The sequence below is a fragment of the Saccostrea echinata genome, unplaced genomic scaffold, assembly GCF_033153115.1.
Source record: "Saccostrea echinata isolate AGI-Se365-2 ecotype Australia unplaced genomic scaffold, CSIRO_AGI_Sech_v1 ptg000008l, whole genome shotgun sequence".
NCBI classification, from domain to species: Eukaryota; Metazoa; Mollusca; class Bivalvia; order Ostreida; family Ostreidae; genus Saccostrea; species Saccostrea echinata.
In genome coordinates this window covers 8,737,789-8,750,021 of record NW_026889757.1, presented here as the reverse complement: position 1 = coordinate 8,750,021, position 12,233 = coordinate 8,737,789, and the positions used below count along the sequence as shown (strand labels likewise).

Here is a 12,233-nt window from a genome sequence, read left to right as displayed (position 1 = left end):
TTCTACAGGCAACAAAAGCTACTTGAATTTACCTGAAGTTAGGGATCTGGACTTTGGACCTTTATTTATAAATCCCTTTCTTTTCTTCTCACACTAAAATAACAACATGAGAAAATTATGTTACACTCACAGAATGAATTCATGTCCTGCTTAACACTTTAAATTAATGCATTATAAACTTTGAACAATTCTGTTTCTTACTGGGTTCTCCTCCATCTCTGCTTGATGTCTATCCATGATTACAAACTTTCCGTTTGTCTTCCATTCACTCTGTGCCAGATAAACATTCTCATCGTCCATAAGAATCCGTCTCTCTACACTCTCAGAGCTGTGACGCCGTCCTAACTGGGAGTCCGCACCAGATACCTCCAGCTCCTCCACCAAAACAAAATTCCTCAGATCTTCTAAATCTGATCGATGAGCTTTCATCATTGCCTACAAAACATAATTAATGCATTTTCATTTCCTTAAAGCTATCTGCAAGGGTAAAGTTACCTCAGATCATGGGTAAAATAAAACAAGAGGCCCATGGGCCACATCGCTCACCTGAGTAACTTTGGCCATGCTGTTCATTACCAGACTCCCCCCTTGTAATACCTATTGTGGCCCCACCCTCCCCCCAGGGATTTAGAATCTACACTACCCCAGGATGCTTCCACATAAGTGTCAGTTTTTCTGGTCCAGTGGTTCTTGAGAAGATTTTTAAAGATTTTTCCTATATATTTCAATGTAAAACTTGGGATTCCCCACTATTGTGGCCCCGCCCTATTCCCTGGGTCATGATTTGAACAATTTAGAGTGTACACTACTTAAGGATGCTTCCACATAAGTTTCAGCTTTTCTGGCCCAGTGGTTCTTGAGAAGAAGATTTTTCCTATATATTTCAATGTAAAACTTGGATTCCCTATTGTGGCTCCGCCCTACCCCCGGGGGTCATGATTTGAACAATTTAGAATCTACACTACCCCAGGATGCTTCCACATAAGTTTCAGCTTTTCTGGCCCAGTGATTCTTGAGAAGAAGATTTTTAAAGATTTTTCCTATATATTTCAATGTAAAATTTGGATTCCCTATTGTGGCCCCGCCCTACCCCGGGGGTCATGATTTGAACAATTTAGAATCTACACTACCCCAGGATGCTTCCACATAAGTTTCAGCTTTTCTGGTCCAGTGGTTCTTGAGAAGAAGATTTTTTAATGACCCCACCCTATTTTTGTCTTCTCTTGATTATCTCCCCTTGTGAGGGGACTTGGCCCTTCATTTTAACAATTTAAATTCCCCTTCACCCAAGGATGCTTTGTACCAAGTTTGGTCAAAATTGGCCCAGTGGTTCTTGAGAAGAAGTCAAAAATGTGAAAAGTTTACAGACGGACGGACAGACAGACGGACGGACGACGGACAAAATGTGATCAGAAAAGCTCACTTGAGCCTTCGGCTCAGGTGAGCTAATAACTAGAGGAGTAAATCACATGTAATGTTTTCCTTGATGGGACTAGTAAGATAAGAAGGCCAGTGTCAACCATTCACAACTGAGAGATGGAGAAATAATATGCCCAGTATATAATCGCAAAAATCTGTTCATCATATTTCAGTGTCCTTGACCAAGACAAATATATATCACATAATACTCATTCGTTTAACAAACTGTGACACATAGAAACTCTGCAGATTATATCTAACTCTTACCTGTGTGATGATGTCCTGTGCATTGCTGGATGTGGGGGCCTTAAAGATAGTGTAGGGCTGGTCTGGTGCTACATTATACACACAGACCAGGAACACCTGCTCAACACTCTCCCAGTCTCCAGTGTTGTTCTCAGATTCCTGCTTCCTCTGGAAATAGAACGGATGTCATTTAATTTACAACTCAGTGTCAATTACAGTACAGTCAGTGTCAATAACAGCACAGTCAGTGTCAATAACAGCACAGTCAGTGTCAATTACAGCAAGTCAGTGTCAGTTACAGCACAGTCAGTGTCAATTACAGCACAGTCAGTGTCAATTACAGCAAAGGGCATATCATTCACTTAATATACATTTACTAAATTATGCAACTTCAGTCTGTTTCTCCATGCTTGTGGAGAAATATATATGGTACTGATTACAAAACAATGAACAATACCATACACATAAAAGTAGCATAACACTAACCTGCTGTTCCCGTGACAACATTGTGGTCATCCAAGCTCTGCTGCTGGGATCCTAAAATCAATAAAAAATATCAACGTCATATACAAAATTGTAATAACTAAGATCACATGACTTAGTCTTTTTTAAGAGGAGATACCTCTGTCTGAAAAAATGGGGGACGGGTTTGCAAACCAGCAGAGTTTTTAAGATTATGAAGTATTTTCTTTACATTGCTTAGTTTCCTGAGGAGGAACTTCCCGGCCCCTCTCCACTTGTTCTGGGCCTGTAGGACTTTCTCAGACATGTCCAGTATCCTCTGGACACTTTGTCTGTCCTGGTCCTTCTTCTCCCAGCCCACCTGGACATCCTCAACCAACACATGGTCAGACACCTTATCCTCAGCTCGACCGGCCTTTGCTAGAGCCTGGTTTTTAGAAATTAAAAATTTATAATATACCATACATGGTTTCTAACAGTTTGTTTCTTTTTCATCCCACATTTTCTGGAGTGATGGAAGATTATTCAGTAAATGACAGAATTCAACTCCATTGACAAAAACTGTTTCAATTACTCTAATGCACAAAAAAATTAAACTCTAACAGTCTTGTACCACTTTCTCACCTGGCCGATGGCCTCATAAACAGATGTATCCTGGGTAACCTTCAGAATAATGTATTCGTCAGGGGAGTTAACTCCAAACACGCTCACAAAGAACATTCTCCGCTTCACTTTGGTTCCCAGTGGTGTAACTCCTGGCTGTAATTTATCATACAAGTAAGAGATATTTACTTCATCCACTGCAGATATTACAAAGAATAAACTGTGTTAGAAAAATTTTTCCACCACAAAATAATCATACCTCTTTAGAAGCATCAGAAGCCTCCTTGACTTTGGATTTCATGCTCTTGGAAGAAGCTGAGGTATGGAAGCCATTGACTTCAGGCATATCACAGGAAACAAGCAGCTCCTCCTCGTGTTTGGAGTAGATGAACAGGGTAGACAACTCAAGAGGCTGGTTATTGGGACTGCGTAGGCGGACATGGCGATATCCTACATAATAAACATAATGTGTAGTTATTTACCACCTAAGTAATTCTCAGCTTTAGCATACCTGCATGCATTCAAGAAAAATCTGATACAAATTGGGCAACTGATTTTAACCAGTTTGTCATTGAGGCACTTGAAGGGGATATGTTTTTTACTTACCTGCTCTGAGGCACTTGAGGGGGATTATTCTCTGAGATATGACATGGCTAGTGTTGGCATCCACCACAACAAAACGGATGAAAGCAAGATCAAGGAACATTACCTGTAAAGCAGATTAAAATAATATTAAATAATGTCTGATGCTCCATTATAATATCCTCTAATGAAGATACTGTTTTAATACATAATCAAAACCAGTATGAAGAATATTATTCATTTACAAAACGATGCATGGCCATACTCTAAATAAATTTTAAATTTTTATCAGCAATATTTTTTTATTAGCAAAGATGAAAGAAGCAGGTCAAAACATGTTTTTTTCATAAATATGATATACATGTATTTCTACATTTGATTAAATATACTCAGTAAATATTGTTTCATCACTTTAAATTCTCAATATTCATTATATATTGATATAACCAGTGAAAAAATGATTTGTTACTATCTCTCAATGTTTATTTACTTGAGAACTGCAAACAGGTCTTTGTGAGTTGGAAAATACATTAGGATAAGGCAATTCATTTACCTGAAAAGAAAAGAGATCATTCCATATGGGGTTGAGAGCATTTCTGGAGACCACTTTTGTTTTGTGTTTGACACAGTCCACTGGAATCCCTATGACCTCCACCTCTATATATGTACTAGCAGTGTGGTTAGTGCTGACGTACTGTCCAGATATTATCTGTTCAAAAGATTCCATTTATAGTGATTTTATACAGATACAAAACAACACACTAAACTTAAATTTAAGTTATGTAGATGTTTTATGTTAAAATATGAAAAAAATTCTACCTGTAGAGTAAGAACAGTGGCATGGAGTCCGTCAAACTCCTTGTCCATGGGATTAAAATGGTTATACATCATGTGACTTTTATCCCACATGACAGCAGGCTTCAGGACATATCCACTCTGACCATTCTGTTCAAACATAGATGTGTTCAAGGCCATGGCTGTATCTGTATCAAAAAGTAGGTACATAAAATTCCTCCCTAGATATCTTAGTTTGCAGAGCTGATACTAATTCCTCTATATCTGTGAAAAAATGGCTTAAAGTCATTGTCACACAGAGTGAAAGCTTTTGACAGCTTAAGAATTACCAGACTATGCAGGAAAAATTGCCAAGACATATATAGTGATAATATAAAATTTCAAACCACAAATCTTTGACTATTACATTTCGTGTAAATTATACCTACATGTAGAACACATATTCCTGTTGTTTCTAAAATGTCAAGCATGACCCATGCTGAACAAAGTATAAAATTTCAAAATATGTACATGTATATGGAGCTCAATGTACCATAAATGTTGCTTGTCATATTCTGAATACATGTTAATGCTGTAAGTTATAGATTTAGTGGCAATTGCTTTTGAAAACTAGCACTGACCTTCTGTTTGGTAATTGAGGGCAACCATCTGAAGTCCAAAGGCCCAGAAGATGACAGGGTTAAAGTTGGAGGAGTCAATCCTCATTCCTGAGGGATATGTCCTCATGATTTGCTTCTCTGTATGGGTGACAAAGTTAAGGAGACAAAAGCATTAATCCTAAATGTTACTTAAAGAACAGTTTTGATAAGATTAATACTCACAGTGTAAATTATAGATAAAGTCATTCTTTAAAAAAGCTTAAATGAGAATGCTACCATCTTGCTAAAAAATCATTAAAAACTTCCTTGGAATGAATCTTGTTGAATGTAGTAAGTTGAAGATTGTCTGCATTAATATATAAGCAAGGAACAAAAGATTTTGTCTACAGCAACAAAATATTATTTTTTTTCTAACGGTCAAATTTTCAATCCAGTCTTGAAAGCATGTAAAGTGATAAAGGATATTTGATGACGCCTATTGGGTTGCGGCGACACAGTTGTTTGGCTTTGCTCTCATTCAGTGAGGACACTAAGTAACACACAGGAGTACTGTCTGGACGCCTCTGTCTCATTATCCCTGTTGGAATACTTAACTCTCCTTTGTCTGCAAGAAAGAAGAAATATTTATTTATTGTTAAAAAATTAGTATCTAACAACCAGCAGAAACTGATTATTCAAAAAAATGTTTTTTAAACTAACTTTCACTAAAAAAACACCCCAGTTCAAAACCAGTGCATCTTTACAATAAACTTGATCTACTGACCCATATTTAAGGGTAGAGAAAACTTTTTGAACTACTGACCTATACTTTGGGGTGGAGATAAACTTTTGACCTACTGACCTGTATTTAGGGGTGGAGTTCCAGGGTTATTGCCAAGGAGAGCTCTTCTGGCACCACTTTTCTTCTTCACTGAAGTATTAGGACTGACATTCAGACCTGAACAAAGTCACAGACTGATTTATCAAGGTCAAAAATCTGAACTTCCCAACTGGGAGGCTGTGCTTTGACATTAAAATTTGTTATGACTAGAAAAGTACTATTTTATAAAATCTAAATTTGAATTTTTACTCAATTTTATAAATGCTAAAAATTCCCTGAATTATGATTAGTTAAATGTTTGTTTCTGACCTCTGAACTTGACAGCTTGTAAGTACACCACAAGGTCAGACAACTCTTTTGCAATCTGACTGGTCTTCTTCTGATGTTTGTTGTTCCTGGGCTGCTTCTCTGGGGGTTGAAGGTCAAGGTCGAACTGCCAGTCGAAGTCCGGGTGACTTTTAGGTCTACATTTCTCACCACTAAAGGAACCACTAGAAGACCTAGACAGATTAGTGTTTTGGTCTGTAGTATTTTACTAGACACATGTATAGTTTTGAATAAATATACTTCAACAGACATATGCTACTTTTTTTAGTCAGCAATATCTCAATAATGCATGAATTCATCTGGTCTGTAGTACCATTTTACTATATGCTTGTTAACTTCTACTGGTAAACTCTTTTTTGTGTAATGTAACTTAATGAGGCAGTAAATTTTTTTTAGGTTTTTATGCAGAAGAAGACCTAATCAATGTTCTATCAATGAATCAGAAATATTTCACTTTTAAAGATTCTATGTGTATGTAGATTATTTTTTAGACCACAATTTTACCTTTGTTGTTCCACAAAAGAGTCTGCTCTGGGTCGTACAGAGGGAGTGGAACTCCTCCCTCGGTCATCTTGTTCCCCCACCTGGCTATCTTGACTGTCCACAGACTGACGCATTTCAGGGTCCTTCACTGAAATTTATAATAAAATCAATGTATATTCTGTTATTCTTACTTGAACACTTAACTTTATTTCGGTGATGGCTCAAATCTCAAATGTTTTGTTTTTTGGTTGAGAATTTTCTCAAAAAATTTAATCTCCAGAGCTATCTATAGATGAAACAAATTTCTTTTTTGACAAATTCTGAATTCATACCATCTGTTATATCATCGTCATCATCATCTTCGTCATCATCATCATCGAAATCGTTGATTGACATTGAGGTATCTGTAGATGCCATACTGTTGGTTCTCGGACATGAGGGCACCTGTTGAAAAAAGATTAAAGAAAAAAATAACAAAGGGCAACCATTAGTCTCAGCCAAATAAATATTCTACATAAGAAATCAATTTCATAAGGACAATATACAGATTCTTGAAGTGTAATCACTAAAAAATTAATTTCAGTTTCTTGTAACTCTGTAGTCTTGTTATTTTTATAGCAACAATTTTGCTTTTTTGATTTCAAATATTAGATCTCAAGTCCAAAAATATACAAGAGCTATGTTTTACAGCAGTTAATTATACTTCAATAATATAATATTCTTGCAATTACTGAAAAAGAAGAAAATGGAAATTAAATGATTTGGAATCGTATTTGCACAGTCTCAAATAAATCAAACAGAATTGAATGTGTTGAGCAAGAATCAAGGTTTATTTCATTTGCAATAAGAAAGGAGGGATTAAAATCGCAGGGAAGAAAACAGCTAGGTGGAAGCTCAGGCATCTATAACATTTCAGAAATAACCAAGGCAGTCTCATCTCAGATGAATATTCATTACAGTTCATTAGTTACTTGTACAGGGTAAGTTTATCATTAAATAGACCTTTCATTAAACAGTACATGTTGCTTGCAGCATCTTTAGCAATGCTGTTAATAAGGCATATAGCTAGTTACTTGGGAATGGACCTGCTCCAAAATTTAAATCTGGCCCATTTAGCAAGAAAATATACTTTTTTGTGACATATGAAATATGTCTGGTGTTGCTGCATCATTCATTCAACCTAAGTCACTTAGGGCATATAATTCCAGTTGTAGATACTTGTTCAAAAGAATCTTTAAACCTGCTCACTCATCTGGCAAATATAGGTCAGATGCAGCATCTGAAGCAGGTCTTTTAATGTGCATCTCTGTATTCAGCATCCATGAAAATTTGGCCCCAGAAGTGCATTTATTACTTAATTGGAAAAAAATGCCTTCTTCAAAAACCTTAACCTGAGACATTGACAGTTTAGCTAAGCTCATCTTGACTTTGTCGAAGGAAGAAAATAGGCTTTGGAAAAGAATTCTTACCTTTTTTAAAGGATATGTATCAAAGTCTCTAATCTTCTTATTTTTGACCAGAATTTTGTGTTTCAGTTGGCAAGGCGATGGAAGCTGAGGGTCCTCACAAAAATCACTCTCAAACAGAAGAGACGTTACTAACTTATCCCCAAACACAGACTGCAAATCAATAAGTAATCTTCAAGTTCTTAATTTTTGTTTTGTTTTGTGTTTTTAACTTTTCTTCATTGAAATTTAAAGTGAACATTCAAGAGCTTTGTTAATGCTAACTGTAAAGTTTGATATTTAAATTATTGTAAATTAAAAGAGAACCCCTTTCCCACTAAAGTATGTATATTTTGTAATTCCAAGTTCTTTGTTGATAGTTTCTGATCTAGAGTAAACTTACAGTAAAAATCTGAGCCATCTTCTGCTGTTGTAGGATGGAGCAGTGGTTTTCTATGGAGAGGATAACAGGATATGGAGACATCACAAAAGCACTTCTGTTTATGGCTTCTACCACAGCCTATGTGGAGTCAAAAAAATAATCATTAAGGATACACACTTAACAATCTAAAGGCATATGTAATGTTCATGCTTCTCACGACAATTCTTGAGTACAGATAAAATAATTCAAACAATTTTTCTCTTTTGAATCTGTGTTTCCTGTTGAATTACTGACCTTGAATGAGATTTTTGTGGTGAGAGTGTGTCCATGGTAAATAATGGGCATACCATCATCTCCATCCCAACAATCCAGCTCCACACAACGACAACCCATCAACAGAACCTGTAATAGACAATAAACTTATTCTCACAACTATCTCACACAATGACAACCTATCAACAGAACCTTTGTAAAAATAAACAATAAACTCATTCTCACAACTATCTCCAACTCCACAAAAGACAACACATCAACACAATCTGTGTAATAATTGATAACCCATCCATAGAACCTGTGTAATAATAGACAACCCATCCACAGAACCTGTGTAATAATAGACAACCCATCAACAGAACCTGTGTAATAATAGACAACCCATCCACAGAACCTGTGTAATAATGGACAACCCATCCATAGAACCTGTGTAAAAATAGACAACCCATCCACAGAACCTGTGTAATAATAGACAACCCATCAACAGAACCTGTGTAATAATAGACAACCCATCCACAGAACCTGTGTAATAATGGACAACCCATCCACAGAACCTGTGTAATAATAGACAACCCATCCATAGAACCTGTGTAACAATAGACCATCCATCCACAGAACCTGCGTAATAATAGACAACCCATCAACAGAACTTGTGTAATAATAGACCATCCATCCACAGAACCTGTGTAATAATGGACAACCCATCCACAGAACCTGTGTAATAATAGACAACCCATCAACAGAACCTGTGTAATAATAGACAACCCATCCACAGTACCTGTGTAATAATAGACCATCCATCCACAGAACCTGTGTAATAACAGACAACCCATCCACAGAACCTGTGTAATAATAGACAACCCATCAACAGAACCTGTGTAATAATAGACAACCCATCCACAGAACCTGTGTAATAATAGACCATCCATCAACAGAACCTGTGTAATAATAGACCATCCATCCACAGAACTTGTGTAATAATGGACAACCTATCCACAGAACCTGTGTAATAATAGACAACCCATCCACAGAACCTGTGTAATAATAGACCATCCATCAACAGAACCTGTGTAATAATAGACCATCCATCCACAGAACCTGTGTAATAACAGACAACTCATCCACAGAACCTGTGTAATAATTGACAACCCATCCACAGAACCTGTGTAATAATTGACAACCCATCCACAGAACCTGTGTAATAATTGACATCCCATCAACAGAACCTGTGTAATAATAGACAATCCATCAACAGAACCTGTGTAATAATCAGGGATTTATCAGCCTATTTTGGGAAACGCCATTTTTTGAGAATTGGGAAAAATTTATCGGCAATTTGATGAAATTGGGAAAAATAAAAAATCTTGCTTACATCATGTATTCAGGTGTAATTCATTTAACATTTCAGCATGAACTCTAAGTTGGGCAACTAAACAGACAATTAAATCTGATCCAACTTCATCAAACAAGATAACTTATAAATAATAGACTAACATAACTAAACTTGACTCCAATAAGTATAAAGTATCTATACAAATATTAGTAGTACATGTGTGTATGAAATTCCAATTTAGGTCATTAGAATCTGTTTCTGGAGATTATAAACCTCCTGCAAAATATTATACTAATTAAGTACACATTTTCTCGAAGTCCCCTTTTAATATGTAAAAATGCATTGAAAATATGTTTTCTATCTGAAATAATGCCTACAGTTCTTAACATTCACTCATAGATCAATTGAGTATGTGGAAATAACTTAATAAATCTATATTATTACGCAATATCACCATTTTCAGAAAAACAGAGGAAATTCGGATTAAAAGTCGGCGATGTTTAAGGAGTTTTTTAAACATGTTTTATGACTGTACCTTTGCTAATTTAGTTAAACATAGGAAAATTACAGGCAATCTGACAATTTTACTTGGTGTTTTTCCAAGATAATTAAATATAAAAGCATTGTTCACCAGTTGGGAAAAAATACTGCCAAATTGGGAAAAATTTAACTCATTTTCAATTGGGAATGGGGCCGAATTTCGGCCCCTGAGAAGGTACTGATAAATCCCTGATAATAGACGTCCCATCAACAGAACCTGTATGATAATAGACAATGAACTTTGTTTTACCACTGTTCCCTGTCATGCAAATAATGTACAGTGCTGTATGCAATGTTGAACAGATGCAAACTGCATCACTATGTAACAACTTCAGTTTTCATAACTTCTAATGGACTGGTCCAATTCAGTTAATTACCTCAGTTTTTATAACCTCTGATAGTCTGCTAGAATTCCATAAATTAATTATGTTTTGATAATCTCTGATAGCCTATTACATATGACATAGATGACATACCTGACTGTACAGTTCCACTGAAGATTCACCTGTCAACTGATGCCCCGTTAAATAAGTGTTGTGGGAGGAAGCTACGTAGTAGTGGGATAGAGGATGGTCCATATCCTAATGGAAATAACAATTTTTCTATTAGAGGTTATAAATGGAAAGATGGAATGAAGTAAATTTCAAAGAAGCAGTCATCACTTTACATGTAATTTTCAAAGAGGCCATCAGCATTCTATGTGTAATTTTCAAAGAGGAAGCAATCATTATATATGTGATTTTCAAAAAGATAGTACTAATTAAGTGTAATTTTTAAAGATGTATAGTTCCAAAATAACTTTAAAGCACATTTGGAGTAAAGATATTTTTCAGTCCAAGTTCTATTTTTGAAAAAAAAGAGACAATCTTTAAACACCTTTTTCTGTACAAAGGCAAATATCTACAGATAAAACAGTGCAGGCAGTCTGAGAATTCAAGCACCTGCTATCTAGAGAAGCTCAAAACAGGAATATTTTTGCACTAATTGTAACTGGCCTCACCTCATCATTGTGTTTGGTTTTCTCGTACAAGTAAGCATAGTTATCCTTATCCATAAGGAATCGAGCGAATCCTTCAAATGACAGACAGCAACTCTTCCTCAGATTAGAATCTGGTTCGTGTCTCTGTAAATCAAATCAAATATCCAGAATTAGCCCATGATCAAAGGTGTGTAACTAAATAAGTAACTGCCGAGACTAGCTGTAAAGTGCTTCTATCTTAGGCTTTCTTATCTTTTGTTCTGTAAAAATTTAGTCCATTTTACGGTTCTAAGGTTTCCAGAGTACAAAGTCAAAATCAGATGGTGAATTTGATGAAATTCTATCTGAAGTTGTATTTGCTTTATATTTTTAGTATTGTAAACCAATATTCCTTTGTGTGTAACTTGAATAATTTCTCAAGGATAAAATTTTGCAAATTCTTATCGTTATGAAAAAGTTCACCATGTCTACAGTTATAGGAAATGATATGTAAATTGATATGTAATGGAAAAATAACAAAATAATGAAAGAAAGAAGTTAATTGTGAAGAAAAGTTGGTTTATATTATACAAATAAATTCTTAAAATGTGCCAATCTCATACCTCAATCAACTGTATAATGTTCTGTGTATACATTAAATCAAACTAAAACTCCTACCTGGATCACCTCATTAATTCTCATTAAATATCATGCACTTAGCTGAATTAGCTCTGATTAAACACTTAATTTTCAGTTTCAATCATGCCTTAGATGGATTAAATCCATAACTTCAAGCAACTGTCACCTTACCTGGATCAGGTCTACAATTTTTTTCATTTAAACAAAATCTTTAGGTGCATCAGCTCTTAAGTTTTTAGTATTAAGCATGTCCATATCTGGACCAGCTTTACAATTTCTTGTATTTACCAAATCCTTAACTAGACAAATCCTACAATTTTCAGTAAA

At 35.5% G+C, this 12,233-nt stretch overlaps 1 protein-coding gene across 1 annotated transcript in view; it reads right to left on the bottom strand.

The window, feature by feature from the left end:
- The window catches only part of LOC133181041 (uncharacterized), a 114,774-nt gene that overhangs the window by 3,168 nt on the left and 99,373 nt on the right, over positions 1-12,233 (bottom strand). Inside the window, exons 22-42 of the mRNA XM_061315571.1 lie at positions 11,310-11,432; positions 10,786-10,890; positions 8,458-8,565; positions 8,185-8,301; positions 7,806-7,955; positions 6,669-6,780; positions 6,358-6,484; positions 5,836-6,017; positions 5,548-5,643; positions 5,172-5,310; positions 4,728-4,852; positions 4,132-4,295; positions 3,866-4,021; positions 3,337-3,439; positions 2,990-3,180; positions 2,752-2,886; positions 2,360-2,554; positions 2,152-2,202; positions 1,687-1,833; positions 202-435; positions 33-93 (exon numbers count right to left, since the gene is read on the bottom strand). Of these exons, the coding sequence (XP_061171555.1) occupies positions 33-93; positions 202-435; positions 1,687-1,833; positions 2,152-2,202; positions 2,360-2,554; positions 2,752-2,886; positions 2,990-3,180; positions 3,337-3,439; positions 3,866-4,021; positions 4,132-4,295; positions 4,728-4,852; positions 5,172-5,310; positions 5,548-5,643; positions 5,836-6,017; positions 6,358-6,484; positions 6,669-6,780; positions 7,806-7,955; positions 8,185-8,301; positions 8,458-8,565; positions 10,786-10,890; positions 11,310-11,432 (2,821 nt within the window). The remainder of the gene's footprint in view (positions 1-32; positions 94-201; positions 436-1,686; positions 1,834-2,151; positions 2,203-2,359; positions 2,555-2,751; positions 2,887-2,989; positions 3,181-3,336; positions 3,440-3,865; positions 4,022-4,131; positions 4,296-4,727; positions 4,853-5,171; positions 5,311-5,547; positions 5,644-5,835; positions 6,018-6,357; positions 6,485-6,668; positions 6,781-7,805; positions 7,956-8,184; positions 8,302-8,457; positions 8,566-10,785; positions 10,891-11,309; positions 11,433-12,233) is intronic.